This window comes from Protopterus annectens, chromosome 14.part0 (assembly GCF_019279795.1).
Source record: "Protopterus annectens isolate FY-2018-M chromosome 14.part0, PAN1.0, whole genome shotgun sequence".
NCBI classification, from domain to species: domain Eukaryota; kingdom Metazoa; phylum Chordata; order Ceratodontiformes; family Protopteridae; genus Protopterus; species Protopterus annectens.
Genome location: NC_056748.1, coordinates 978,095,709 through 978,123,634, shown reverse-complemented (window position 1 = coordinate 978,123,634; position 27,926 = coordinate 978,095,709). Strand labels below are relative to the sequence as shown.

At 37.9% G+C, this 27,926-nt stretch overlaps 1 protein-coding gene across 1 annotated transcript in view; it reads right to left on the bottom strand.

The window, feature by feature from the left end:
- The window catches only part of LOC122788754 (uncharacterized protein K02A2.6-like), a 114,471-nt gene extending 87,215 nt beyond the window's left edge, over nucleotides 1–27,256 (bottom strand). Inside the window, exons 1-3 of the mRNA XM_044055646.1 lie at nucleotides 25,417–27,256; nucleotides 22,825–22,855; nucleotides 20,365–20,568 (exon numbers count right to left, since the gene is read on the bottom strand). Of these exons, the coding sequence (XP_043911581.1) occupies nucleotides 20,365–20,568; nucleotides 22,825–22,855; nucleotides 25,417–27,256 (2,075 nt within the window). The remainder of the gene's footprint in view (nucleotides 1–20,364; nucleotides 20,569–22,824; nucleotides 22,856–25,416) is intronic.
- Between the last annotated feature and the right edge of the window lie 670 nt (nucleotides 27,257–27,926).

The following is a 27,926-nucleotide window of genomic DNA, read 5'->3' as shown; positions in this document are numbered from 1 at the left end:
TTGCAATTACATCTAAACTTGGGTTCTACCAACATATTGTTAAATTGGACCTGTCTGTCCTCTAAAATATACTCGCAATAGTTACAACATTGACATTTACATGTTCCCATCTATTGCCTATGTAGTCAGGCATTCTATCAACAGGGCTTTTAAATACATTTTTAAGAGAGGTGCCTTTTCTAATTACAAATTTTGGGGTGCAGCCTAAATCTTTTTGTAACCCTAAATATGTTTGGGTGCCCCCATTTTTAACAATGTACTTTTTAATTTGTTGATAATCATACTATAGGTAGTAATAAAAGCCAAAGTTACTTTAGATGCTCTAATATCTGACCACTGGATGTGGGTACAAACCCGATTGACTTTTTGCTGATACTTCGGTAATAAGTATATATTTCAACTGTTTGCGACACCCTCCCTTAATAAACATGCATTTCAAGTGTAGACATTGATTAATAAAATCCTGCCATTCAGATTTATGATGGTGCAGTGGTAGCATTGTCATCTCAGAGCAAGAGGTTCTCTGGATCAATTCTCAGCTGGGGTGCCTTCTGTGCAGAGTCTGCATGTTCTCCCTGTGTTTATGCGGGTTTCCTCCCACGTTGCAAAGATATGTGTCTGGAAGTGTTTCTCCCTTGGACTTCACTGAAAATTGGCTTGTTCCAAGTCGGACTTTCCCGGTAAACAAATGTTAAATAAATACCATTTTAGCTATTCCAACAAGCTGTCCCTTCACTACTGCTCTTTTATTTGTGTGAAGGGATGACAACCAGTAAAGTGCAGGAAGGAATTTGTATATGTCAGCTTACGAAAAATCTGTGAAAAAAAATCTTTTCTGGTGCAAGTCCTTATTCAGCAGTATATTTAAATAATGAAGGACCTCTATTGAGACAGAGTAGGTGAAATTGTGAAAAGTAGTAGTGCTGTTAATATAGTTAATAAATTCTTCAATTTTGCTCACATCCCCAGGCCAAAAATGCATATGTCAGCTAGGTATCTGACATAAAATGACCACAGTTCAGTAAAATGTGAAGAAAATACAAATTTATTTTCCCACATAGCCATAAGTATGTCAGCAAAAACTGGGGAGCAAGCCGTCTCCATGGCAACACCTTCCTTCTGTCTGTATTAAGACCCTTCAAAATATATAAAACTGTTCATCAGAATAAGGTCCATGAAGGTTAAAATAATATGTATTTCTGTTCCTGTCAAATGACTGTTTTCAATAAGAAAGTCAAAGCACTATTCTAAATCAAGATTATGTGATATCACTGAAAACAGGTCTTTTACATCAACTGTAACAAATGTGACTGTCTCGTGAAATAGATGTCTTTTACTTCTGTTTAAAAAATCCCAAGAATCACAAACCAGGTGTTTGATATGTCCTACTAACCCTTTTAACTTGGCATCAACATATTTGGCAAGAGATACGATTTTGACAATCTTGCATCAACTATCGGTCTCAGTGGGGGATCTCTCAAGTTTTTATGAATCTTGGGGATGCCAAAAATAAACAGTGTAAGACAAGCTTCTGTATAAAAAAAATATACACAACTCCACATATTTGATTTTGCATTAACATGTCAAAGTGTTCTGTCAATCCTACTGTATGCAATATTCATTAATCAATGTATCGTCATACATGTCACTACATAATAATTATATCATTCTACCAATATGGTCAACCGTATCCATAACTACAAGTCTCCAGGGTGAGAGCACAGGAAATTTTACTCTACAGAAACTTACATTCTACAGGAAGTTTCATTCTATTGGTTACTTTGAAAAGTTGGAATGTTTTATACTGCCTTGTGTTGTTAATCTTGTTCATTCTGATGAAGACTCTGACACCAAGGGATGAAAGTGATAAATAAAATGAATACTTTACTAATGAACTGTGGTGTCATTTTACGTGCTATCTTTTAAACTTAGTTGTTGTTTGTTTTTGGTGTTTCTGAGATTACTGCTGTTTTCTGTCCGCATGACATCAACAGCAGGCAATACTCTGAATGCTGCAGTACATCAGGATGTTTCCTTAATCTCAATAATGAACAATTTAATTACATTGGTCCAACAACGTTTGCAACAGTTGTCAGAAATGAGGAATTCTAATGGAGATATGCAAGAAGGTAGTCGACACGTTCATGATCAGCTATGGACAGACAGCTATCGTACTAACACTAAGCAGGATGCTTCCTTTATTACCCCAGCTCAGTATATGCCAGTGGGTTCTTCAAATGAGTCAGTTGTGAATGAACGGGCACTGACTAACACAGGTAATGAGTTCAATATTAATGACTGGCTTAATAAAATGATCAATTTTGTGTTAAAAATTAGAAGTGATAACCCAAACCTTGATTTACAGTTAAAAGAACTTGGAAAATTGCTATCTAAATATAGAAAGCTATAAGGTGAAAACTGCCACATGAGACAGAACATAAAATGGGAAGAGTACCTAAAGAGCTTTGGAGCTGGAAATATCTAGTGGGACTGATAAAAGGTTCCCCATTACACAAGCAATTATTGGCTTTGTTTGACTGGTATGGCTATGAATTTATAGAGGTAGTTATAAGAGACAACATCAGAACTATGGACCTGTTAAAAGGGAAAATTAAAAAAATTGGACTTGCCAGTTACAAATGATTCATTATATGAACAATAGGATATAAACAAACAAATTAACATTTATCACAAAGTGGATTCACTAGTCAATGAGATAAAAAAAGCTTTGAAATTGGAGAGGGATAGAAAAGATTATGAATATGGAAAGGCATATCCAGATCCCCCATGTTCACAGACTTAGAGAAGTGGTACAAGTCAGCTAAATGAGACAATAGGAAAATGTGACTGAGTTTAGATCTAATACTGACCAAGAACAATCTGCTAATGCTTTAGAATATCCTCTGCAAAGCTAAAAAAAATTTATTAGAACAAAGCTTTCAGATTAAAAAATCCTTCCTAAGTGTAATCTAAGCACAAATAAAGAATACTTCATTAACAAGAAATCTCTAAAATCACAAGACACAGCCAGCCAGCTATAAACTATAATGCACAATTAATTATCCAATTAACAGTGTAAAAAGCAATACACAATGATAATATATATATATATATATATATATATATATATATATATATATATATATATATATATAAATTTAATATAATTCTTATAAAACTCCTACTTCAAACATGTCTGATTATATTTAAGTATAGGTTTAATACTAACACTCTTATATATTCCAGGTGCACAATCTGGCTGCATGTGAACTATCCAATTGTACTCCCTCAGCAGTTCTAGTCTATTGTTTATATCACCACCCCAAGGCTTTTTAGAAAGCGTTTTAACCACCCTGAAGACAAATTCATGTTGAGTACCATTTTCAACTAAATGCTTCACTAAAGGGTTAGTCATTACACCCCTACATATCTCAGATCTATGCTCAGTAATTCTTTCTTTTAATTTTCTGGATGATTTTCTTATATGAAAACTTGCACAGCTCTTGCGTGTAGCCAAGTAAATAGTAAAGGGGTATTGCATGTCACAGAACACTTAAATGTAAATACCTTTCCAGTTGTGGGATGCACAAGACTACTATCACTGCATATAGCATTACAGCAAGAGCAGTTATAACTTGAAAAAGTTCCAATCCTATTGTAAAGTTTGGGCCGTGTTCTGAAAGTCATATCTTTATAGCATAGACGGCTCTTTAGGTTCGAACAATTCCTGTAAGCAAATGTAGGTTTCTTCGCTATATATCATTTAAGGTCTGGCATAGCTATTAAAATGCTCAAATTGTTTGCAGTCACCTCTTTTTCAGCATCTGCACACCTACTATAAGTCATTAGATAGCGTAAAGTTTCATTTTGTTTATTATCATAACTATTCTTGCTATATTCAACATTACCAAAAATGTGGGTTAGCCTTGTTTCCTCTTTCTGTCATAATTTCATCCCTATTCAAACTTGACATCCAAAAAATTGATTTCTACTTTAGAGGAACTCATTTTAAACTGTGATTGATGTAAGATGAATTGCAGAACACAGCCCAAAGTTATAGTTAGAAGTGTACTTGGTGATGTATAAAACTAAAGCAAGGGTGTTAGCCAACTTTTGTTTGTCAGCTATAATAAACAAATAAAAAAAATTATGTTTCTTGCCCAGAATTTCAGAAAACTGCACTCCATCCTGGATTTGAGTCTATTGATCTCAGTACATACTATACAAAGGCATTTAAGCACATTACTGTGAATACTGTGAAATCACTAATAAAATGTTGAAATAACGTGTCAATAAATACTGGTAATAATAACCACAACATTTTCAACTCTTCCTAAATCCAAACAAAATTGAATTAATGCTTTTTTACCCTTAACAGTCACATTGATGATAAATCTTCTTTCTTGATTCTCTGTTCTCAAAATATTCAAGTAGAGGTAGACTCTGACACACAATTGCTTGAAATCATTATAGATGATTCGGCTTAAATTCAACATTCACATACAAAAGACCATACAGAGAACTTAGTATAAACTAGATGTACTCTATACAGCTTCTAACTTCCTCACTGCAGACTCCTGAGAGCTTATAGCTGCCTTCTATCTCATCTTGTCTACTCTATGACTCTCTTATCCTCACAGATATCAACATAATCCTACTAATAAATTAGAACAAAGTTACAGCGGGATTGCCAAAGTTGTTTGCAAAATGCAAAATATAACCCATCACTGCACTGCCCTTAAAAAATTATATTGGCAGCACTTCCCTAACTTTCTTAACCAGTTAAAACTCACCCATGGTGTCTGTTTCCCAGAGAACAGTCCTTCCCTAACTTGTCTACTTCAGTAGTAAACACCCCTGAGACCACTTTACTCATTGGACAAAGATATGGCCATTGCCCACAAATCAAATAATACTTATACAGATTTTTTTTCCTCTACCTACATAACAAAGATCTGAAACAGCCTCCCTACTGATATTCATCAAGCAACAACTATTTGTTCCTTCAAACTCAACTGCAGCTCAGTGGTCTGATTTATACTGTTATAAAGACAAGGAGAAGCCACCACTTCTGTGTATGAGGGAGCATTATGTTAGTTTGTCAGGCAGACTAAAACTGCTTATGCTCATAGTAAAGGAGCAATGCAGAAATCTTAAAACATACTGTTATGAGTCTCTATTAAGAATGCCCCTCTTAGAAAAATGTAACCCAGGGATCAGGTATTAGATGATAAACTTTAAACAACAGGAAGATGAAGCTTACAGTAGAGGTAGACAGAGTCAAGGTGTTCTTATTACTTCTTACCTATGTATAATGGAGTATGGGCTATAGTCTATCTATAGTCTCCACGTAGAGCAAATTTCTAGCTAAGTGGCAAGGGTCCTCTGATGAAATTGAAAGACTAAATGCAGTGAACTACAAAGTCAGACAACCAGGAAAGAGAACAACACAGCAAATCAAAAGAATGCTTTTCAAAAGTGTAAAAAAAATAGTATTTCTGTTAAACATAAATGGGTGTTTTACGAAATGACTTTGAGACCTAAACTTATAGATCATAACACAAACACAACACCTGGGATGAAGATTAGATTGAAACCTTGCAGAGTTCCAGCATCAAAGAATCAATTGGCTCAAAGGTACTTAAACTAGGAGTCACAGAAGACTCACAGATTAAAAGAGAAGCCAAATAGAGCTACTTCTTAAACCTGATGGGAAGTATAGCTCTCAACCTCTTAGAGCAAGAAATCTGGACAAAGTCATTAATAAAAGTGGGACAAAGTCCCAGAAATAGAGATATGCTTTAAATATTGTTCTTACAAACTTAGAAAGTTGATAGAAAAACAGATTTTGCATTAGCATGAATTTTCTAAAGGGCATAACATCTGAAACTCAAATGTCTGTCCTTGTTTTCTAACTTCAGTCTTTAATGATTTGTTACTAATTTGCCAGAAAACAACAATTGTATGAAAAACAGACCAAAAATATGAGGCTAAAATCTGGACATTCTGTAAAAATATGTACAGTTGAGCTGTATGAATGGAAGTATCATATTCTATAATGACTTTTAAAAAATTTTTTTTTTAAATTTGATAACTCTTGTGCCTAGAACTGGTAAGCTGACAGAGAACCTTGGAAACGCAAGATACTTAACAGCATTACATTTCAAAAAATATTTGCAAGTACTGCTTTCCCACTCTTCTAATGAAAATACAGCTTTTTATCATCACTGACAGATTATTTCAGTTCATAGTAGTACCATTTGTCCTATATAGAGCTCCAGTAGGTCTGTATTACATCCTCAAAAAACCTCTTCAAAGAACACCTGTTCACCAACCACTAAACACTGAAATCCAACTTCTTTGAATGGCCATTTTAGAGAATGTTTTCCTAGGAGAAAAAATCGCTTTCCCAACCAAAAATAAGACAAGCTATTAAACCCTTCAAAGTGGTGGTCTTTGTCCCCCCCCCCAATGTGGGGGGCTGTGCCCCCACTCCCCCCGACTAAATATACCAACTTTGAGATCGCACTACAGTGGGGAAAATGGCAAATTCCCAACAATGGCCAAGCGTCTTTTCCCCTAGGAAAGAAATTCGCTGAAATGGTAATTTGTGGGAGTTAGATTTCACTGTTTATTGGTTAGCAAACAAGCATTTGCTGAAGAGATTTTTTTGAAGACGTAATATAGACCTGCTACAGCCACTTTTCAGAGATTAATGGGTATAAAAATGAAGCACCCACCCATGATATGTTGATTCATAGCTATATGATGTGGTCATTCATTTAGCGGTCTGTGAGACTCACTTACAAAAATCGCATGCTATATTACAATATACATGACAGGCAGGTTTAACTGTAAGCGCTAAAAAAGTACATTAAGCATGATAGAAGCCATCTATTTGGAATGCCTTATAAGAAGAGAGGTGTTAAGACCACAACTAAAGAAGAGAGAAGTTATACGTACTTACTGATCGCTTCCATTCACTAAAAGACAGTTGTATATTTTAACTATCTGGGTAATGCAGAAAATTTGTACCCAAGTTTGCAATTATTGTCTGTTACTTGACAGATCACAAAACAATAAACTACCAAGATGCAGTGGACTGCAGTCTGCAATAGACAAATAGAACATTGGATAAACTGAAAAGAATAAGTCCTAAACCAGTGTTCATGTCTCCTGTTTTTAATAAGGAATTTACTTTGTATGAGGATGCATCAGGAATAGGTTTGCGAATTGTGTTTTCCAGGATATCTAATGTGTGGACTATATTGTATGCTACACTAGTCAATACTAACTTTTGTTCATTGATCTGTTAGGTAGTCACTTTAGACTAGTGACAGAGTATGCCCAATTACAATTACTGAACAGACAGTAGGCAACAAATACAAAGTTTTGCCTTGGGGCCCTGCCATGACATCTCTTTCAGTATATTATCACTTATAGGCCAGGACTGGCTAATAGGAATGCTGCTGGTTTGTTAAGGTCTTACAACCCATCTGTACAAGTTCAAAACTGCTGGTTTTATCCAGGTATCCTGGGGATTGGGGTCTAGTTGTGACATCTTGACTGTGAAAGTGGAGAATATGGCATTAGATGCATGTTGTGTCTTTTAGGTTTTCACAACAAATAACAAGGTAATTGACTGTATTAGCTGGAATAATGACAAACTAATTATTTAATTAGTATAGTATGAAAGACTAACCTAGAAGGTGGATATTTAGAAGATGTTTGCTCAATCAGGGAATTCCATGCAGGGTACAGCAAGACCTCTGCCCAAAGACTCATACTTCCTTTAATTGGAAGATCCACTCAGGGCCTGTTGTGGTTGTGGCCTGAAGGAAGATCAGAGAAATATGTTTTGTGGAGCTGAAAGGTAGGTGTAGCCAAGGCCTGAAGCCATGACCTTTATATTACAGCCTATTCACAACAGGCTGCGTGGGAACACGTCACATCTTTATACAGTAATCCTTATATACAAAGTCCTTTAAAGAGTATAAATACTTTTGGAACTAGCTGCAAATTATATTTTCTTTTCATTCCTTAAACAAATTTGTTTTTATTTTGTATATCTGCCTCAAGCAAATTTTTGAACCAGCACATATTTTACATAGCTCAAATTGCATAGCTTTCAAGTCTGTTTCTAACAGGCCATATTGTTGCTTTAGTTTGATAAACCATCTGATCAAAACCATCTACAGCCACATATTTATTTGTGGGACCTTCTTGTCTGGGGTGCTGCTGCCAGATATTTTAGACTGTCTAATCTTTGTTTTAGTAAATGTATTGGTGGATAACTCCTCAAACAATGCAGTCCTTTTAGTTACATGACACTAACCAGTGTAATTTATGCAGTGCATAATACACTGATTCAGGCTGACGTCTTATATTCATTGAAAACTGCAGATGAAAGATAACATTCCTCACTCTATTAACTGCAGCCTTATAAACTGTTCTTTGTTGACAGTATCAACTATAAAAGTCCAACATTGCTAGTTTGTTTGACTTTTGCCAAGAAGAATGAAAGTCTGAGATGAGAAGTAAGTACCTAAATTGCTAATGCAATCACTGTTTGTTTAAATAGTCATCCAACACTGCAGGAGAAACATATCTGTGACACCTACAAGTAGTTCAGTCCTTTGATTATACAAATTCTGGCAGTAGATGTTAGGCTGGCAGTCAGTCCTCGTTGCAGAGGTGGTTTGAAACTGTTTCTTAACATTCAGTCAAAGGGGCCTTCCGGATACAGTGCAGCAGCTAAGCAATCTTCTCTGAGAACTGAATGTTTTAAATTACAGAATACGCAACAACAAATGAAGCATTAACCAGGCTGCCTGGTGCCAAAACCATCAACGTCTAAATGAAATATATAGAGAACTTATCAGATGTGGAGCATGTAAATAGTTTTAGCTGCAAAGCATGCTTAATATTGTCTGCACATAAAGATTAAATCAGTGATTTACTTATTTTACCAAGAGTTTGCATGCATGATCTTCTTATTGTCTGTACTGATCATTATAATACTGAATCTTACAGCCGCTTTAGTTAATTACACGGAGGCATTCAAATTGTCTGAGCAGTCCAAGGCAAACAGCTCTAAAGTTTTTTTTTTCTTTTTTCTAAAATCATGCCTTTATGGCTAGCTATGAGCTATTCATGTTTTGGAAAGTCAAATCATGTTAATTACATTTAAGTATATGAATAATAAAATAAACTTGTTTTCATAAGTATGGACTAGCAGAAATGTACACCTCAAAAGATAAAAAAATTGGGGCTGAAGTAGTTTACCATAATTAATTAATTAAGCAGTTAAGTAAGTATGTAAGTAATTCACTTCATTTAAGTTTAACCCTGCCAAATGCAAAAACTTAAATATTCTACTGGAAGCAAGGCATTTATAAATGATTTGCTAAGATTAAAAAAAAAGAAAAAAGTAAATGAACTCTAGAAAGCCACATTAATTGTAAAGATGTACTATAACAATCATCTAACACTCTAAAACTGAACGTTATAATTTCTATAAGACAAGTTAAATTGTTTTATTTTCCCTCAAGTTTCAGAAGGCTCGGGGTTCTGCCCTATAGAAGACAGAAAGGTCTGTAGTGAATCAATGTGTTCTGCAGCGGGGTTTCAGCATTTGTACAGCTTCTTCTTCTCCTTTCGGCTTATGTATACAATAGTTAATGGGACACAGCACTTATCCCTTTGGAACAATTTCAAAGACCAGAATCTGAATATATATCAAATGAGTAAATAAAATAATTTATACACACTAAAAACAAAGGTACTGTTAATATGCAATAGAAAATGATTTACGAAGGTAGTCAACAGGAACTGCTACATACAATATTTACATCATTTACACTAGCAGCACCTGAGAAGTTAGATGCTATAGTGAAAATGATATGCAGTATGTGTCCAAAGCTGGGGGACTAGGTTATGTGACCTGAAGCAGAACAATGACAAGCAGCTTGTGCTGTGAAATGTTCTTTAAGCTGTGCCCAAAAGGACGAGTAATAAGACAGGTCTTTAACATTAGTGGGAATATTCCTCTAGGGTACAAGGGTAGAAAGGGAGTGGTTAGATCACTGAAATGTGTTTTTTAGTGCTTGCAAGAGAGGCCCCGAGTGGCTATATAACAGAGGCTAACTAAGCTAGAGGAAAGAGAAGGACAAGAGTTTTCTTTCGGGAGCCACAAAAGTTGGGAGCCAAGGAGTAGATTGGCTTGCTGTTGAACCAGCAGCCTGTTGGCTTTGACTAGTATAAGACAGTGTGTTCATACTTTGGGGAAGGGGTAATAAAGTGACAGATGTAGCAGGAGTTTGTATGGATGGTAGATGTTACAAGATGTAGGCAGTTCTCAAGTTGCACTAGAAGAATCCCTTTGCCAATAGCATTTCTTGTTGGACAGGAGAGAAAAAGGGAGATTTTGTTGACCCAAATGATTAAGAAAGTTGTCTTTATCCCAGTGTTTTCTTTGACATTTTTTAAATAACAAATCTATTGGTACATGGAAATTCAGAATGGGTTCCTGTTATGTTGCAAAGTGGGATATGGGTCTTTAAGTGGTAGGAGGTGGGTTTGGAACAGACTGAATAATTGAAGGAGTCCGGGGGGGGGGGGGGCTAGGAAATTGGGGTTGGCAAGGGAACAAAGCAGGAAGAGAATCATGTTAAGCATGATTCAATTTAGATTTTGACATTTTAGGCAGGTTGCTATAAAATAGTACAAATGTAGTAGCTTTCAAAAACAATAACTACATTTAAAATATCAACCAGTGTACAGTGAAAATTGGGAAACAGTAACAGCAAGAGTATTTATGCAATTCCTGAAGTCACACAAAACATAAGATTATTTTAGTTTAGACTTTTAACATTTTAGGTAGATTACTGAAATATCACACAAAAGTAGGCCTTTGTTATTTTTCTTTTTTAAAGAGGAGGTATTTATTTGCTAGAAAGAAGGGGAGGGGGTACAAAATTAAGATGTTAAGAAAGTTGTAAGAGAGGCAAGCAAACATCAGACAACATTGCAGATCAGTTCTTATATGGTTAAGATCAGCTTCCTTAGAGAAGACAACAACTTTTCCAAGGAAGTTGCTGCAAGTTTCAATTTTCATTAATTTTAGCACATTAATAACTTATAGATAGATTTTTGAAAACAGGATCAGACTAAATGCAGAAGGTTCATATAATGAATTAATGAATGCACATATCTGATTGAAATTCAGAAGTGAAAGAATATTGCACTGAGTCAAATGTAATAATGCATGTCTGCATGTCAGTGTGTATACTTACTTGTCTATCTATCTAGCTATCTATCAATCTGTTTAGTGAGCTAGCTTGCTAGCTGTCTTTGTGCATATATAGCCTATCATTAGGCTGCAAAAGACCTACCAAAAGGCAAAAGATAATGCACAGTATTGCAAGTAATAATTGTGGGTACATAGGAATGCTGAAGTACCTCAGAAATATTGAATGTTTTGGTATTCCAAAAGTGTGTGTGTTTGTGTCTATTTGATAGTTGGAGTTAGGGTGGTGTTAGTATTAGGATTAGGGATAGTTTAAGGTGTACATACTTTACTCAGTGTTAAGGTAAGGGATATTGCTATTGGTAGTGTTATGGTTCAGGCTGGAGTTAGAGTAAAGGTTAGGGCTAGGGTAAGAACATATTACTAAGGTAATGTGGGGGAAAGAGCCATAGCTATTTAATCTAGCATCTGGTGCAGTTCCTTTAGTTGGTGTACCCCCAAATCTAAGTTGAGAAGCAAACAAAGTTCTCAGTTCAAGGTATACAAAAAAGGTTTTCTGCTGAACCTGTAGCATTTTTAGCAACATACCTGCAACAAATGTGACAAGTGGCTTTGCGACAGTTACAATGTCGCATGTAAAGTGCTTCAGCTGTAACCACAACTGCAGTATTAGCATTCATTTGTGAATACAGATCCTGCAATGCCACCCCGTTGGCGACTGTCAATCACACACACTGTCACAAGATGGATTGCCAACTGGCTTACTGACAGAACCCACACTGTGAAATTAGCAGACTCCAAATCCAACTTCAGACCAGTGACAATTGAAGTACCACAGGGTTCAGTCCTGTGTCCTCTCCTGTTTGGTAACTACTTCTCTGAAGTACAGGCTAACACAGAAGGTCTTTTGCTAATGAAGTTTGCAGATGACTGCAAACTAGGAGCCATAATCGAAACTCCTAACGATATGGACATCCTACAAAAGGGCCTCACTGAGACAGATGCCTGGTGTCAAAGCCATGACTTCAAGCTCAGTGCCAAAAAGTGCATTGTCATCCCCTTTGGTAAAAACTCTGTACCCATGAACTACGACATAGACAGAAGTCTACTTAACATCGAAAATAAGATAAGAGACCTTGGGACACAGGTGGACAGTAGTCTCTCCTTTAATAATCACATTGCCACAGTAGTCAGGAAATCCTTCTATGTGGCACACCTCATCACAAAAGGATTCTCATCCAGGAAAAAAGAGGTCATTGTTCCACTCTACTCATCACTCATTAGATCCATTATAGAGTACAACGCCCCTTTTGGTATGTACCTCACAAGACATCTACAACAACTGGAAAGGCCACAGAAATACCTCACAAAGAGGATTACTGGCCTCAAACAGATGCCCTATGCAGACTGTCTCAAAAAACTCCAGCTTTACTCCATTGCATATCACCTATTCAGAGGCAATCTCTGCCTAACATACAAAGCTATGTCAAACCCAGAGCTGTTGGACATGCTCCACTTAAAGAAATCTCAATCCCTCCGAGCTACACGCTGTAGGGACCTAAACCTTGTCACTACAATAAACAGAACATGCTGGAGGGATAGATCCCTGTCCCATTGACTTCCCATACTCTGGAACAAACTACCTATCTATCTCAAACAAAGCTCCTCATTAGCACTCTTCAAGAAAAATCTTGATAATTGGATGGGAAATAGGAAATTCACCACAGGGATCACTTCTGTGTCTCTGCTTGGCAGGGGCACAGGAAAATTATTTTCTTGGGTGGTGAAAGCCAGGGTACCTTTTTGGCTAGGCTTATATAGGCCCTAGGGTCAATCACCTACTACCTACCTATGAACACCTTGTAACACCTTTTACACAGACAGCCACCACGTTTACCCACCCTAGCTACACCTCTACAGGGGAAGCTATAATATGACACAACCTAGGCTTCATAAATGAGTTTCTTTCTTTCTTTCTCTCCTTCTTTCTTTCTCTTTTATTTTCTTTTCTTTCATTTAGTTGTAGCAAAAGTAACAATCAGTGGATTTCTAGATGGTTGGTGGTATGAAATAGAATCATTACTTTTTCCTGAATTATACTGTCTGTGGTTATTTTTGAGTTGGTGAAAACATTTTGTGGCCAGATTACATTTTCTTCTGAACAGACGAGGAGAAAAGGATTTTGTTAGTATTTTAAAGCTATAGACCCTAAAATAATTCCATATCCTCACACCATGATACTCATTTGGGATAAGAAAATTGTCAGCATTTCACTGTGCTAGTAAAGTAAATGACAGCTACCTGTAGGTGTAGCACTCCGGATAGTGCTGTAATTAAATGTTTAAAAGTTTTATTTCACTGGCCAACATTAGACTATATTTTTTCAGCACTACAGTAAAACTCATCCTTATGCTTCATATAAAGATTTCTCCAATTGCTATATGGAAAAAGATTTATTTTTATAATTTTGTGTTGGGTGAGAGTGAATAATGAAGTCTGATACGTTATGTCATATCAGTGGATCCATGAACAAATAAATGTTTTGCCATCACACTTTTATCATACATAGATATTTTACCTCACTTTCTTACTATATGTCTTGGTAGATATTTAAAGTGAATATAAATGATATGCACACTGACTAACACAGTACTTAAAGGGCTATGTGAAAAAAGTTAAACTGATACTTACTGAAATATTCATTCCCATTTTTGTCTTCTTCCATCAGAGTTCAACAAATATTTGGAGTATTAAACACTGCAGCCAATTTCATATCAAAACAATTTAGGGCAATTTATTTCATAGAATGTGCACTAGCAAAAATAATTTAATCTATGGAAATATAATAAAAGGATGTCAAGAGACAGACTGATAAAATATGATACCTTAAATCCCTAAAGATTTCCAATTAAAAACTTTTGTTTCAAAGATTAATTGTAATATCAAAATCCTAAATTATTATGCATACATGCATTTGCTATTTAATTTTTACAGTAAACAAATTAGTTTTAATTATTACATATTTCCTACAAATAAAATAAAGTGGCTTCCATACAAGTTCAGTTGTAATTTAAATATTTGTATACTAGGAAAATACATTCTAAAATTTTCTTTTGTAGATGTTGATATGGGCTTTTCAGTAAACTAAGTTGTTGGATTTGAATAGTATATTCAGATTTTCAACAATCTTTTTATCATTGTATTATTTTATTAAATGATTATATTATTAATAATCATTTTATAATAAAACATTAAAAGTCATTACTTTTATCATAATGCCTAATTATGCTAGTCTACAGATATGGGCTATAAAAGAGCAGTCATCAATGACTTTTCTTGTTTTCAATATACCTGTTAATACTATTTTGCTCAGGTGACAAAGATAATTGCTGTTTTATATATATTTTTAGTACTACTGCTGTCTACTGGATAGTAATCTGCCACCTTCAGTCCCTGCAGTGCTCTCTATATGATCTTATTTAATCTCTCATCCAAAGGGTCCTATATCATTAATGAAAAATAAGTACCTGCAGATGGTATGTTCTGTAAGCCAGCAGGTAAGGCAGTGCTGTGTTGAAGTATAGGAAAGCCATCATCTTTATGAAATACATACCAGTTTTTAGGTAGGACTACTCTTCTGGTTAAAGATAAACATAAAGGTTAAAGATAAGCACTTAAGGTGTCTGCATATCTCTAGCATGCCTTATCTATACCATTATCCATCACTTCATTCATCTTTAATGAAGGTCTACTTTTTTGACCTGAAAGGTCTTGATAGTATATTCCACCAAAGCTTTCATGTGGCCATTCATAAATCCTCTTATTATTCTTCAGAGTCTTCAGAGTCAAGCAATTTAGCTAAATCATGGTCACTGGCATTGCAGATGAATTACCTATTGATCTACTAGTAATGTAGTCTGATGAAAAGTCTGTGAATCTTTACTTTGAGGACTGGATCAATCAAATATTAATTAACTTTCAGCTATTCCACTGTATATGTGCTGCACCTAATTTGCAGTGCTGACCACTGTCAATTTTTTTTTTGATAACATGCATTTCATGATGATGGAACTAAATCAATTGAATTCATATTTGCAGGCCAGGCTTCAAAATATACTGTAGGTATTGATGGGATCATTTATAATTGTTATTACTTAGTTTGAATAAAGCAGATTTCAAGCAATACAAACAATTATGTTTCTTAAAGCATTGGAAACTAATGTTTATACTTTTATCAGAAATGTCTGTTTTAATTTCAGCCATCAAAGACAAACTCTGCAGAATGATGCTTGTAATAATTTGTGAAAAACAATCCTAGGTACAAAGTTGAACTATGAACATCTCTTAAATTTATTTTATTTTCTTCAAGTAAAAAAATGCTGCATTTCTTTACTTGAGGAAAATAAAATAAATAGCAAAGAAGCACCTTTAGCTGATCAGTACACTAGGCAGCCTTCTAGTTTTCTTATTCATAAGGATGTCCATGCATAACTGATAGATGAGGCTAGGTAGTAGCTGGCTATCTTGTATTTGAATTTAGAGAGATTATTTTATAGTTTCAATAAGTAGATATTTTTAAAGTCCTTGATTTCAGGTGTTTGATTTAATGACTTTGGATGCCTTAAGGGAGAAGATTACTGTGATTTGGATGTGACCAGAGATGAGATAGTGCAACCAGGTGTGATACTAGTGACGTCAAGGTCCAGAAGATTTTGTCCACTGGTGGGCTATACAATAGGTTAGCATTTACTAAGTCTAAGAATTTTTCGTCATGCTTAGCCTTTGTGGTATAGGTTCTCCATTTAGTCAACTGACAATAGAAATCAACCACTGAAAGGGTGTTTTTTTTATTTATAGATAGCTCAGTAAGCACATTTATATAGTCTTCTGTGGCCCCTTGGGGACATGGAAGGTGAACTACAACAAGCTATGCAGTGATACTCTGTCTTGTTTAGAGTAATGTAGAGCCCAGTAATTTCATTTTACATGTCAAAGGGAATCTGTCTAGATATAATGTTAATGTTCCATCACAATTTCAGAAGATCTGAATTCATGACAATTACTGAAACCCAAGTTCCTTTGCGTCACTGATATTAATGTCCTCAGGTGACAGTTTATTGCTAATGCATCTTGAATTGAACAGAGTAACCTTGGTGTAATATGGATTGTAATTTAGTGCAAAAGGTCTTCTTACACTGGAATTTCCAGAAGACAGACTTTGCAAAAAAAAAGACACTGTGAGGGCTTTAGCTGGTATGCAGAAGCCATTGAACAGAAGATGCAGGTCATCCTTAGTAAAGCCAACTGGGCTACCAATCATCTTGTTCCCAAGTGAATATGTACCAGATCCTGGGATGTAGATAGAGAACTGTTATATGATTAGAATGTGCTGCTTCGTCTATCTATAGAATGTGAAGCAAGAATAGTAGTGGTTTGGTTCTCAAGTGAGCCATTGTCTTGGGAAGAGTTTACAATGAACTTGTTCTAGCTAGTATTGCTTGAGCTTGTGTCTGAAGCTTTGTAGGGAAATGTTTCAACTGTGCTGGTAGTACCTTCCATATCTGTGTGACCATTACTGAAAATCAATGGTCATTAGTGTAAAATCTGTTAGGGTGTATGTTTAGGGAGAAGGTAATCTGTGACACCTTAGGTTGAAAGTGGTTGATCTTTTAGTAAGGCAGCAAAGTGCAAAAGTGTGGAAGTGAAAAGTTTCTTGATGCATATGTTTGTAATTTAATTTGGGCCTCGACGTACCATAAAAAGGATATCATTTTGGTATGGGAGAAGTAATGTGCATCTTTGTTTTATTGGTAAATGTCTTGCCTTTTTAGAATTTATCTATAGTGCTCACTTTGTGGGGCCATGGTGAAAATCCTACAGAAGCTATTGGTTGCAGTTTGTCAAGAGGTTTGATTTTTCTTACTGTATGCATTGGTTATGTTTGGAAGGCAAAGTTGAATCAGGCAAGGAAAACTCATTTGCAAGGGGAATTCTAACATACAGAGTGAAGATGTGTGAAATCATGTTGTCCAGAATGGTTTACTATGACTTACATGAATGGCAGTAAGTCGAAAGGCCGATGTCCAAAACCACGGTTTCTAAGGGGCATGAAATCGAACCAAAAGTGGTTGACCACATTTAGTCAAGTTGCATGGTGCCCTAGACCTTTCTGCAAGTGACTTGCTGAGACTGTGGAGGGAAGTCCTGCTTCAGTGAGGAGCAGGGAAGTTGCCTATTTCTCTCTGTAGTGCAATCTCGGAGTTGGTATATTTATTGTGCAGGGGGTGTGAGGGGTGCAGCAGGGCATAGTCCCTATGCAAAATAGTAGAGGTAAGCTAAGTAACACAGCTGGAAGACAAGAATGTCAAAAATGTGTTTACTATTTTCGACATTCCGGTCTTCCAATGTTTCCCAATTCAGTATTGTCCCGGTCCCCTTCAATAACCACATCACACAGAATGACATTTGACGACCTTTGTTAAACTTTATAACATAGCTTTGATCACCAAATTTATTAATTACAACTGGACATAGTGTAGTTGCTTTAATCACAGCATAAACATCCTTGTAATGTTAATCAGGACAGCGTACCTACTCACCCTGCCCCTGTAAGCAGCGTCCATACCTCTGCTAGCTTACTTTACTTATGAAGCGGCATCCAAGACTCACTTCATATCCCACTTATTGAATTACCCATCCAACCAAATAATTCAAGATGACATGACCTTACTCATCCTGTCCCAGTAAGTAGCATCCATATCTCTACTTGCTTACTTTACTTATGAAGCAGCATCCCCATCTCACTTCATACAACATTCATTGAATTACCTTCCAAGAAAATAAGCAGCATCCTTACCTCCGCTTGCTTATCTATTTATCAAGCATCCTCCAACTGCTCACTTTCCTTTCCCCAAATCCCTGAAATGAGCATTCAAACACCAGAGGGGCAACAGAAGAGGGCAAGCCTGTCCCTCTTTGCTGCCAACCAGCCTGACCAGGCTCTTCCCCCTCCCTTTTATAAAAATTCTTCAAAGAACTACCCCCCCCCAATAAAGGGAAGGCATAAGCCAAACATCATTTGGTGTACCCATCATCTGTAAAGTAAATTAGATCCCTGTCATCAACCCCATGCCTCGACATACCAGCACTGAAACATGCCTTAATGAACCTAAATAAAGAAGGATTACCCGTGACCCCACTGTACCACACCAGAACATCCACTTGAAGAGAATACATCCTTTTAGTCTGCTCCCTTCCAGCCACTAACCATGGCTCCCTCTTAACTGTGTTCTGCGGCCCCATTGTACCACTCTGGTGACCAGGACGTCTTCTGTAACCAATATAGTCAGAACAGCAGGAACATCCATCCTGTCAAACCCCATTACCTTCCAAAGCTACTTCCTTCAGGCCCCGACTGCTTCCACCTGCAAAAGAAAGAACACTGTAAAATCTTTGCATACACCAAAACTTTTTTACAGACCTTAGTCAGTGCCAATGCATCTTACACATAAACTGCCCTTCTAAATTGCCCTGACTCCCCTACCTCGGCCTAACACTTCCTTACCACTCTCAGCAGAACCAACAACCCTCATTATAACACAAAGTGAAGCGAAACTAACAGGGGATGCGACAACTAATCCTGTAAAAGCATAACTTAAAATATCAATACGCCTTACCTGAGTCACCTCTCGATTCCCATATAAAACCTATACAACTGCATATGTCCAGCAAACTTGTCTCTGAATAATCTCTACATCATTCACTTAATCAGCCTACCAAATTACCCCACACAATCCTTGAACCAACTGGTAACAATACAATGCAGCACCTAATGTCATACTCACCTTACTGATAGTACCTCCTAAGATCCTTCCTGGCTAAAACCCAAAGACCCAAAGAGAACATGCCAACTTCTGAAAACTCCAACAGCATGCATTGCTTAAACTTCTATTACCAATGTAAATAAAGCACCCAACTCCCAAAATATCCAACACCCTTATGCCTATGATGCTTCTAAAACCATCCCTACAACATTCCTTCAAGCATAATTGAAGTGGTTCTTATAGCATTCCCATCTAACCCTATCCTAGTATGAAACATTACCAACACCTACCAACTCCTATGCCCATATCAGCTTCCTGTTACCAGATCATTGCCCCTCTACCAACACACCAACCTGACTAAATAACTGTAACTGCCCCCCCAAAAATGTATATCCAACTCTGACATGCCTAACTGCATACTTACCATGTTATCTGTCAACCCTGCATATGAAAGATAATTTCAATACCACAATTTAAGGGAATCAACTAGTGATTTCTACACAACCTATCAACACTGTATGGGCCCAGTTAACTCCTATTCCAACGATCCTAGGAACATTTCCCTAAACAAAAAATACAATAAAAATCCCCATGCAATCACTCTAAACCAGTAACAGTTTAAACAAAAAGTCGTATTCATGTAAAAATGCGACCTTGGCAACCCCTCCAATTTGCTACTTTGATCTGCAAATGACTGTAATCAAGACATTAAACTGCAAAGAAACATAAAATGCTGAGAACTTTAAAATACCTCCCTACCACACCTCTGAAGTATACCTCACTTTGAGGAACTTCCCTCACCCGCATCATAAAATGTCATGTTCTTCCGAGTTCCACATCTAAAAAGTCTAGCACCCATTCCATTCTATATATAAGAATTTAAATTTAGCTCGCATACTAGGGCCTAAACCAGTGGCCTCGGAGTACCCATGATCCTATGATGAATGGACTCCACCCAGTCATGAAAACCCCCAATCTCCCCTTTACAATCCCCCTCCCTGGAAACCATGTCCCAACATGCCTCTCATTAACTTGCCCTTACACTACCTCAATAAACTCCAACCCTGCCATGCCATCAATAGCACAGACTTAGGATTACCTGCTAATCCATTGTACGCAACTCCTGCAGTCAAACATCGCCACAAGCAGAAAACATTACCTTCCCAAAACAACTTCTGACAAGGCACTGCCACTGCTTGCTGTGCACTCCCAAGTCTGTGCTATCATTGTGCACCACTCAAGAAACAGAGATCTCCACTGGAACAGCTTCCATAAGTTTTTGACCTCTCTCACATTTGATCACCAATCAACAGCCACTCAAATTCCATTCCTCCACCTCCTGGTGCAGCACTCCAGTGGGCGGCATAAATAGCCAAACAGAATCCATCACCTCCATGCCACTGACTGCTGCCCACATTATGCTGATCCGTGTATGACCTCATTGCAGCACTCCAGCTACCAGCACAAATATTGACTATGCACTCACCCCACATTGATCTGGAAAAGAAAAGAAAACTGTAAATTCTCTGCACACCCACACACACAAATTTGTTAGCATTGAGTGCTGACAAGAGCCCTCCACCATATGCAAGTAGTAAGCAAACCCATAATACCATCTTCTGAAGGAGATGAGGTTCAACTCAGTCAGAGAAAGCACTAACCACTGCAATTATATACCAGTGGTAAAAAAGGAGCCACAATTAGGGAAAGATTTTAAATATTACTCTATAAGCTTATAGAGTTGGTAGAGTAACGGGGTCTGTGTTAACATATATTTTCTGAAGTCAATACCAAACATGAAACACACCAATTCCAGTCAAAAATAAAATATGAAGTAAAAACTGGAAGACACAGAAAGCCAGGATAACAAGTAATCCACAAACATTTATTGATAAACCACAGGCTAAGCGCTTTTGTCTTGTAAGAAAGACATCTTCAGAACCTGACTTTACAAAAGCAATGCGAGTTCAAATACTGTTACAAATCAAAGTAAAAAAGACACACCCTCACTCACACATCTCTCAGGATCAATCATGTGATCCCACAACTTAGAACATTAAAGACATATTACACCAAACTTTTATATTAAAAAACACAATTTCCTTCCATTAATATATATTCTTTAAAACACAGCCCTATGTGTACCTTTATGCTATTTAAATCATTTTATATGTTATTTGATCTTAATTTTAATTTGCTAGCTATAGAGATGTTCTCATTTAGTCCTGGCAAGGTTGTTGCAACAAACCTAAGCTGCCACATCATCTCTTGGTGCAGCAGTTTATTTTTCCAGGCGCCTGGAAACACTTGTAGTGACAGTTGATCAACAACAAAAAACGTAAATTTAGTAAAATTGCTACAGGACATTGAGTGCCATGCAAGTGCACTTTTGTTGTCTCATTTTGATATACTATATAAGTGCTGATGAACTCTCTTGTTCAGTGCATTGTTGGTTTTTCCAATATAAACAGCCTGACAAGATAAGCATAATGCAAAATAGATAATTCTTTCTGAAGTGCAGTAGTAGTTGCCATCTTTCGCATATCTAACTAATCTGTCTTTGAGATACCCATGGTAATCAGAATTAATATAACAATATTGATTGCATCTACCACACTTTCTAGGTGTAGGAAGCACTCTATCGTGTTGCATTGGGTTTCTTTCTAGAATAGTTTTAAGATTACTTCTCTTTTTGTATGTAAATGTGGGGGTCCTACTACCCAGTTTTTTGGTGTTCTCATCACAATTTAATATGTGCCAATTTTCTAAAAATAATGTGTTCGATATTTTTAACATCCAGTGTGTAGTGTACCACCATATTTGTAGCCACAGAAAAACTAGGTTGCATGTCCTGGGCATTATTTAATACCTTAGTGAACCCAAATTTAATAATGGGTCCGTAGATAGTGGATTGCTCATTTAACACAGATCTTGCTGTGTTGTCCAGCAACTCACTAGGATAATCACGTTCTAAGAACATGCCCTTAATCAGGGCAAATTCATCTACACACTTTGCATCATCAGATGTTAATCTTGATGCTCTAATATATTGGCTTTTTACTATTCCCCTTTTTTGATAATAGGGGTGGCAGCTTGAAAAAAAGACAACATCCAACTCCCATTTAAGACGCACCCCATTTGTAAATGTCGGTGCACAGTTTGAGCCCATCGTGACCCCAGAACATTGTTTGTAAAATTTATTGAAAAAACATAAAAAGTTATTGGTTAAAACAATGTCCATGAATTCATGAATCAGCATAGCATCGTTCTCAGACAAACCACTGTGTCTCTTTACTATATCATCAAACCAGATTAATCCTTGTTCATGGGGTATAACTGAAAGGAAGTTATTGATATCACATGTTATTAAAATACAGTCAGTGCTGTTAAAACTACATAGTTTATCTAAAAAAGTCCCAAGAATCTCGGATGATGTGGTCAAAGGGCAAAAAAATATGCTTGAGTTTAACATCAATAAATTTTGCCAGAGGCTCTGTAATGGAGCCCGCTGATGCCACTATTGGTTGTAATGGTGGATTACACACGTTTGAGTGTAGTTTAGGTATTCCAAAGATCCTTGGGATGGTAGCTTCTTTCACCAACCCAACCCTACTAGGAACCATATTATTACAAGATACTATCCTTGGAGATAAGAATCTTTATATGTACTTTTATGCTAAAATATGGAAGCATTCATGTAAATAGTGTATATATGTTGTAAGATTGTTGTTAGAAGCTTTGTTTGGAAATTACCTGTGTATTTCTCTGTCAAATGTTTGTATGCCTAAGGTGAAAAATAATAAAGAATTATTATTGAAAAAAAAAAAAAAGTTGTGCAAATCCGTAAAAATATGGTTGAACAACAAAAGATCATCAAGCACAACCCGAATACCTCTATACGCAATGTTTATTTCGTTTAAGGATACATTGCTGTAAACATAGATTTCTCCTGCGAGGACAAATTAAAAAATTGCCTGTTATTTTTACTTTGTAATTTGTCTCTAATATCCCGTTTACACACTCATTCAAAAGTCTGCACTATTGGGTGCAGGGGTGGATTAGCAGTGCTTCTAGGTTTAAACTCAGCAGGGTGGGCCTCCTGTTACGTTCCCACCATATAACGTATTTAAATTCAACTGCCTGGTAAATATTTTGAGGTCAACAAGGGTGTGTTCAATACTTGCTCTATTGGACGGCACAAAATTAAAGTCCTTTAGGAACAATTGATGATGGATAGGTTCTATAGGCAATTCTGTAAAATTATGAATTTTAAATTGTTTGAAACATGTTATTTTAACAGTACCTGTAGAATCAAATTGTATTGTTTTCATCATCACCTCCTTTTCTGTTGGTATTTGTTGTTGTTGCTGGTATCCCCTTGCTCCTTCCCATCTTGGTGGCACAAACTTGCCTGCTGTTTCTGTTTATTTCGACTAGTTGGCTATACGCTCTGACCGCCTCGGTGGAATGTGGTTTAAAGGGACCGGGGCTTGTTGGAGTGTTTGCTGCTCCCTTTCTTGATTCCTGTAAAACCATTTGTAGTTCCTGGAGGGACGTTGAGTTTGGGATACACTGTTTTGTTAAGATAATCGTTGTCATCACGTCAGTTTTTTCATTTTTCTGTCCCTCAAAGAAATGATTTTGTGCTCCACCTTTTGGAAGGTAGCATCATAATCATTTTTATGTAGTGGATATAGTAAATCCTGGGTGATAGAAGAGACTAGTGACTGTACAGATAGAAAAAAAGTCCAAGTAGCCACTACAACCAAAACAAAATGAATCCAAAAGGCTACTAACGGAATCACAAAGGCGCTGGAGACGTGAATAAATTCCACACTTTTAATGAAGGTTTAGCGCTTTCATCTAGTACAACTAGACTTCATCAGAACTGCAATTGAATAAAATAACACCATTAAATAGTAATAAGTACATATCAACACCAATGAGATACACGTATTTAATCCCAGCCCATTTCCTATGTCATCACTTCCTCAGAAAAGGGAACTGGTTTGAAAAAATATATATATGCACAACGCAATGAATACACCTTAAAAACATTAAAAGTTAAAAAATTAAAGAATTAAAAACTTGAAAAAGACCCTCCAGTACATGAAACCAAATATTTTATAAATAACATTGTTACATCCTGGGAAATAAGGAGACCACACGGTTTATGGAGTTGTAAGGCCTTTCTTTATTAAGAGCCTCCAGATGCGCACCCAGGCTACATGCTTCCAACTTCTGCAAGTCATACATACACCGGAACCAACAAGTTACCAGAGAATACAGAACCAACAGTACATGTGGAATTCCCCACAGCGCCCCTACAGTACAACAACCACATTACCAGCCCGAATACTACATTCCTCCCCTTTTAAGCTAAGACACAATTCCCTACATAAGCAAAACTAGGGAGCAAGTCCAACAATGCATTTGGTCACTTACTTGTAAATAACAGGCTAGTTATTACTGGTTACCATACAATCTACTATTTTTTTTGGTCTGGTAATCTATACATGCACTTTTGTTAACATTGATAGTCCTTCAAATAACTAGGTTTAACCAGCACACGCTTAGAACTGCGCAGTGGTACCACCTTAGGTGACTCCGGTGTCACAGTTACCACTTCAGGTATCGGTGTGTCCTTCCCTGGAACGGTTGGATCCTCGGGAACCTCTTCTTCCACGTCTCGGCGGTCTCCCTCAATTTGCGATCCTCCTGCCACTGCGAGCCCTTGTTCCAAACTTAACGGTATTTCCGGGGCCGTCAGTTCCATGATGTCCTTCTTCTGTTCGCTCCGCAGAATCTGGTCTACATGTCTCCTCACCAAGAAATCTCCATTCAACCTCACCTGGTATGATAATGGACCTGTACTCTTGACAATGAACCCTGGAATCCACTTAGGTCCATAACTGAAATTTCGCGTCATCACTGCATCTCCCTCCAGAAAACTTCTCTCTCTCCGTCGTCGATCATGACCTTCTTTTTTCCTCCACTGGGTCCCCTCTACCTTAGCTCGGACGTTTGGATGCACCAGATCCAGCGTGGATCTTAATCTCCGTCCTTGCAACATCTCGGCAGGTGATAAACCCGTGGTAGACTGTGGTGTAATACGGTAGTTGAATAACACCCTTGATACTTTTGCTGCCAAACTTCCTTCTCCGGACTTTTTCATCATTGCTTTAAAAGTCTGAACAGCTCTTTCAGCAAAACCATTTATAGCTGCATGGTAGGGTGCTGATGTGATGTGTACGATGCCATTTTTCCTCAGAAAACCCTTGAACTCTTCACTCGTGAAACATGAAGCGTTATCTGATACAATAGTCTCGGGTAGTCCTTGGTTACTGAAACTCTTCCTTAAGCATTCAATGGTAATGAGGGAAGTGGGTGTCTTGACTTGATAGGCATCCATCCATTTAGAATGAGCATCCATGATTATCAAAAACATGGCCCCCATAAATGGTCCTGCATAATCTATATGAAGTCTCTGCCAAGGTCTACTCGGCCACTCCCATGGATGTAGTGGCGCCGCCACAGGCAAGTTGCGATGTTGTTGACATGTTTTACACTCATTCACAACGACTTCAATATCGTGGTCCAACTTGGGCCACCAAAAATAACTTCGGGCTAAGGCCTTCATTCGTGTAATGCCCACATGACCTTGGTGCAACTGCTGTAAAAGTGCCCGTCTTCCTGGGGACGGAATTATCACTCGTGCCCCCCACAATACGCATCCATCTTGCACACTCAGCTCTGTTTTCCTCACCTCATAAGGCCGAAAAACTGGATCCGTTTGTTGGACTGGCCAGCCTTGCTGGACCCATTGAAACACTCTAGCAAGCACCAGGTCTTTACGTGTCCATCCAGTCACTTCCCTGGCAGACACCAACATGATGTCCTCCATCATCAAAACTCGGTCCTCCGCTTCCTGTTCTTGAAGATGCCCTGGTATCGGCAGACGACTTAGTGCATCCGCATTACTATGGTGTTTCCCGGGCTTATAAACAATCTCGTATTCATAAGCTCTCAATGTTACAGCCCATCTCTGAATGCGGGGAGAAACCATCTGCAGCACGGCTTTCATCTCGTTGAACAGTGACAACAAAGGCTTATGATCAGTGCAAATAGTAAACTTCCTCCCATAGAGGTATTTGTGAAATCGCTTGATTCCAAACATTACAGCCAAACCCTCTTTATCTAACTGGGAATAGTTTGACTCCGCTGGTGTCAAAGTCCGTGACATGAACCCAATGGGTCTCTCTTGTCCATCTGGCATCCGGTGTGCCAACACAGCCCCTAACCCATAAGGTGAGGCATCACATGACAAAATTAAGTCTTTGTGACTATCGTAGTGCACCAAAACCTCTGAAGACTGCATTAGTTCCTTTGACTGTTCAAACGCTCTGTCCTGTTCCTCTTGCCACGACCACTGAGCCTCCTTCCTTAATAGCTTATGTAAAGGAGCTAACAGTGTTGACAGATTTGGCAGGAACCTGTTATAATAGTTGAGTAAGCCTAAATAGGCTTTCAGTTCTGTAACATTTGTGGGTGCTGGTGCCTGTTGAATGGCTTCCACTTTATTTGGCAGGGGGTGTAGGCCTGATGCATCCACCTTGTAGCCTAGGAACTCTGCTTCCTTTGCCATGAAAGCACATTTACTCTGCTTCACCCTTAGACCTGCCTCCCGCAGTCGACTCAGCACCTCATTCAGCGTCTCCAGATGCTCTCGAATGTTCCTACCCGTCAACAGGATATCGTCTAAACACACAGCCACCTTCGGAATTCCTGCCACCAGTCCCTCCATTAGTCTCTGAAAAATAGCTGGACTCGAGGAAACCCCAAAAGGTAAACGATTGACTTGGAACAAACCTTTGTGTGTGTTCAGGGTAACATACGCCTTTGACCCTTCTTCCAGCACTACTTGTTGATATGCCTGACTGAGGTCCAGTTTACTAAACCTTTCACCTCCCGACAGCTTGTCAAACACATCCTCCACCTTTGGCAAGGGATACTGCTCCAGCTTCGAGACTTGGTTCACTGTTAACTTATAGTCAACACAGATGCGTACAGTACCATCTGGCTTTAATACTGGAACAATTGGTGCGGCCCATTCCGCAAACTTTACTGGTTCAATTATACCTTGCTTTGTGAGTCTCTCCAACTCAAACTCAACTTTCTTCTTCATCGCGTATGGTACAGGGCGGGGTTTGTAAAATCTTGGCGTTACGTTTTCTTTCACGTGTATTTTTGCTGGTGGACCACTCCAGGTCCCTAGTTCCTCTTTGAACACTTCGTCATTGTTCTCCAGCACCTCTTGCAAGGTCAGGCCCTGCTGTTCTACTTTATGGAGCTGTAGGCAGCCCATGTTCAGCTCCTTTAACCACACCCGGCCTAGCAGGTTTGGTCCTTTACCTGCTACCACCATGACTGGCAACTGTTTGACTTGGTCTTTATATTTCACAGTCACTTTCACCATTCCCAACGTGGGAACTATTTCACCCGTATAGGTTTTCAAAGTCACTGAACAGTCCTGCAGCTTCAGAGCTTCCCTGGGCCATAACTTCCCATACTCAGCCTTTGACAGAACTGTCACACTACACCCCGTATCCACTTCAAACTGCACCATTTTACCATTTAAGTCCAACTGGGTTTTAATAGGATCAACTTTTTTCCCCTTGGCCTCTTTCACGTTAAACATTGTGAACACTTCTTCGGCTTCCCTGGTTTGTTGATCTATACCTTCACGCATGTGGTGCGCATACTGCCGTTTTATTTTTTGGTTTCCCTTCCTTTCCATCATACTGCTTTTTTCCTCCCCCTTTTTCGGCTGGTCCCGAGAGGGCATTGAGCGGCAC